Source organism: Engraulis encrasicolus, unplaced genomic scaffold (genome assembly GCF_034702125.1).
Source record: "Engraulis encrasicolus isolate BLACKSEA-1 unplaced genomic scaffold, IST_EnEncr_1.0 scaffold_33_np1212, whole genome shotgun sequence".
NCBI classification, from domain to species: Eukaryota; Metazoa; Chordata; class Actinopteri; order Clupeiformes; family Engraulidae; genus Engraulis; species Engraulis encrasicolus.
The window spans coordinates 500,809-504,837 of NW_026945632.1; the positions used below are offsets into that span (position 1 = coordinate 500,809).

The 4,029-nt window shown below is 47.5% G+C and overlaps 1 protein-coding gene across 1 annotated transcript in view; it reads left to right on the plus strand.

The window, feature by feature from the left end:
• LOC134443532 (frizzled-3-like) overlaps positions 1 to 1,566 on the plus strand; it is an 88,115-nt gene extending 86,549 nt beyond the window's left edge. Inside the window, exon 12 of the mRNA XM_063193295.1 lies at positions 814 to 1,566. Coding sequence (XP_063049365.1) covers positions 814 to 1,054 — 241 coding nt within the window. The 3' untranslated portion in view covers positions 1,055 to 1,566. The remainder of the gene's footprint in view (positions 1 to 813) is intronic.
• Positions 1,567 to 4,029: the final 2,463 nt, after the last annotated feature.

The window sequence follows — 4,029 nt, forward strand, 5'->3', positions numbered from 1 at the left end:
TACTCTACACTACACTACTCTACTGTGCTCTACTCTACTGTAATCTACTCTACACTACTCTACTCTACTCTACTCCATTCTACTCTACTCTGCTCTACTCTACTCTACTCTACTGTACTCTACTGTACTCTACTCTACTCTACTCTTCTCTTCTCTTCTCTTCTCTACTCTACTCTACTTTACTTTACTCTACTGTACTCTACTCTACTCTACTCTACTCTACTCTACTCTACTGTACTCTACTCTACTCTACTCTACTGTACTCTACTCTACTGTACTCTACTCTACTCTACTCTACTCTACTGTACTGTACTGTACTCTACTCTATTGTACTCTACTGTACTCTACTCTACTCTACTCTACTCTACTCTACTGTACTCTACTGTACTCTACTCTACTGTACTCTACTCTACTCTACTCTACTCTACTCTACTCTACTCTACTCTACTCTACTCTACTGTACTGTACTCTACTCTACTCTACTCTACTCTACTCTACTGTCCTCTCCTCTCCTCTACTGTCCTCTACTCTACTCTACTGTACTCTACTCTACTCTACTCTACTGTACTCTACTCTACTCTACTCTACTCTACTGTACTCTACTGTACTCTACTCTACTCTACTCTACTCTACTGTACTCTACTCTACTCTACTCTACTCTACTCTACTCTACTCTACTCTACTCTACTCTACTCTACTCTACTCTACTCTACTGTACTCTACACTACACTACTCTACTCTACTCTACTCTACTCTACTCTACTCTACTCTACTCTACTCTACTCTACTCTACTCTACTCTACTCTACTCTAGGTATACTGGCTGCACCTATCGAGGTCCAGATGAGCGCTCTCCGTACGGCAGCATGCCCCGCCTCCAAGACCAGCTCTCCTCCAATCACGGCAGCCTTCGGGACCTGGACAGCCTATCACGGCAGGGCAGCCAGAGCAGAAGCCACGCCCCCTCCGCCTGCATGCCCCTCCCATCCATGTCTCCCACCCACGCCCCCAGTCTCACATACACACACGCAGACGAGGACCTAGCCAACGCATAGCCAGCCAGGACACAGTCGATAACACACACACCAGTGTGTGTGCGTCCGTGTGTGTGTGTGTGTGTGTTTGATACATGACACACGACTCTGGCATCCCTTGCATAGATGAAGACACCGCCCATCAGTGTGTGTGTGTGTGGCACATGGAGCAGTGTGTGTGACTCCAAGGGTTGTGTGTGTGTTTGTGACGCAAAGATAAACTTGTCACGAGTGTGTACACACACACACACAGCCAAAGACGGTGAAGATGCTAATGCTAACATGGAAGGATGCTAACACGCCCCCTGGTTTGGACGATGTACATCAGAGGGTTGCGGGATCGAATCCCACCGTGCCATCCGTGGCTGAAGTGCACTGCACATAACTTTATGCAACGACTGTATGAAACTGCAAGCCGCTTTGGATAAAAGCGTCAGACACCTGTAATGAGGAAGTGTGATGTAACACATCAATATGTTAACGCTGACATGGACGATGCTAATGCTAACATGAAAAATGAATGAACCGAAGGACAGCACTCTTCAGATTTCTTCTTTGTTCAATCGCTCACGAATGTTTCAGGCAGAGCCCTTCTTCAGCCATGTAATGGTGGTTGGGTTTCGGTTCATTAAGGTTTTTTTGTGGGATTCAGCACACAGTTAAGAACTGTTAAAATTAGCCTATTTAGGCAATAGTGTGAGTGCGTCTCCTCCACCTTTTGAACATGGAAAATGTGAATGCTAAAATGGAAAATGTTAATGCTAACATGGACAATGCTAACGCTAACATGGAAAATGCCAATGCTAACATGGAAAATGTTAATGCTAACATGGACAATGGCAATGCTATAATGGGATAATGCTAATGCTAATGGCTAGTGTGGAGGATGCTAAGATGCTAAGACGGGAAATGCTAATGCTAATATGTTAGCGTTAAGATGGACGACTTCCGCTCTCACTCTGGATTGTTCGCTTTGAAATGAAAGCAATCCAGACATCACACACACACACGCACACACACGCACGTATGCACGAACACACACACACACACACACACACAAACACACAAATGCTTCTAAGTTTTTGCTTTTGCCGGTGCGGTTCTCATAGCATTCTGGGTAATGTGTTCTTTCACTCGGTCGTTAGGGGGGATCCTACCCCTACTCGGTTGAAGTGGAATTTTAAGTGTCTTTTCTGCACTTTCACTCGCCTCCCTAAGAAACGGGACACCCTACACTTTCACGGGAACGCGCAAAAGCGAGTGTTAGGGGTCAAAACGAGTGGAAGTGGTAGTAATGGGACGCAGCTTTAAGCAGCTGTCTGGAGATCAGAAGAGGAATTTCTCACTTGCAGTTCGAGTCTCCAGATTCACACAGCGCAGTGCAGCACTACTGCCACATTACACACACACACACACACACACACACACACACACACACACACACACACACACACACACACACACACACACACACACACACACACACACACACACACACACACACACTACTGACACATTACTACTGAAACCCACACAGCATCAAAGCACATGCCCGCCTTTTACTGGGAGAACATGACACCTCTCCTCTGCCTTCCTCTCCCCTCCTCTCCTCTGTTTTCCTCTCCTCTCCCTTCCTCTCCTCTCTTCTCCTCTCCTCTTTCCTCATCTTCTCTCCTCTCATCTCCCCTCCTCTCCCCTCTCCTCCCCTCTCCTCTCCCCTCCTCTCCTCTTCTCTCCTCTCCTATCTTCTCCTCTCCTGCCTCTCTTCTCCTCTCCTCTCCTCTCCCCTTTCCGCTCTTCTCTCCTCTCCTCTCTCCTCTCTCCTCCTCTCCTCTCTCCTGTCCTCCCCTCCCCTCTCTCCTCTCCTCTCCTCTCTTCTCCTCTCCTCTCCTCTGATGTAATGCAGTCAGTGTCTGTAGGGGGTTGTAACATCAGAGAGAGTCAAATGGTATAGTAGTCGGAGGGCAAGGGAAGTGTGTGTGTGTGTGTGTGTGTGTGTGTGTGTGTGTGTGTGTGTGTGTGTGTGTGTGTGTGTGTGTGTGTGTGTGTGTGTGTGTGTGTGTGTGTGTGTGTAGCAAGGCATATTGCTGGTGTGTAAGTGTGTGTGTGGTGCTACTTACCTGTATTTTGTAACTCTTAACCAGTGGTACTCCTCAGTGATTTCTGCTTCAAACCTCAATGCCAAATTCACACACACACACACACACACACACACACACACACACACACACACACACACACACACACACACACACACACACACACACACACACACACACACACACACACACACACACACACACACACACACACACACACCATCTCCTGCCAAACCTCAATGCCAGATAAACTGGAATGTGCTCTCCTGCTCTCCTGTATCAGCCGTACCAAACCTTGTAAACCCCTGAGCGAGCCTACCTCACACCCCTCACACACACACACACACACACACACACACACACACACACACACACACACACACACACACACACACACACACACACACACACACACACACACACACTAGCCTTCAACACACTTGTACACACCGGAACCCCAAAGACCCTACACCACTACAATAGTTTTACCCTCTCTCTCTCTCTACTTCCCTCTTTACTTCCCTCTCTCTTTCTCTCTCTCTCTCTCTCTCTCTACCTCTCTCTCTCTCTCTCTCTCTCTCTCTCTCTCTCTCTCTCTCTTTCTCTCTCTCTCTCTCTACCCCCCACCTCTCTCTCTCTCTACCTCTCTCTACTTCTCTCTCTCTCTCTCTCTCTACCCCCCACCTCTCTCTCTCTCTCTCTCTCTCTCTCTCTCTCTCTCTCTCCTGTCATGAATTCTAAAGGCAAAGCCAACGCGTGCTCTCCCAGACTATATAGTGGGGCTCGTGAAGCCATGTGCACCACAGCAAATTCTGCAGTGTTCACTCAACACTTTGAGGGTTGATTTGACCTTATTTGGACATAAATTAACTCTTTAAGTGTTGAACCAACACTGCA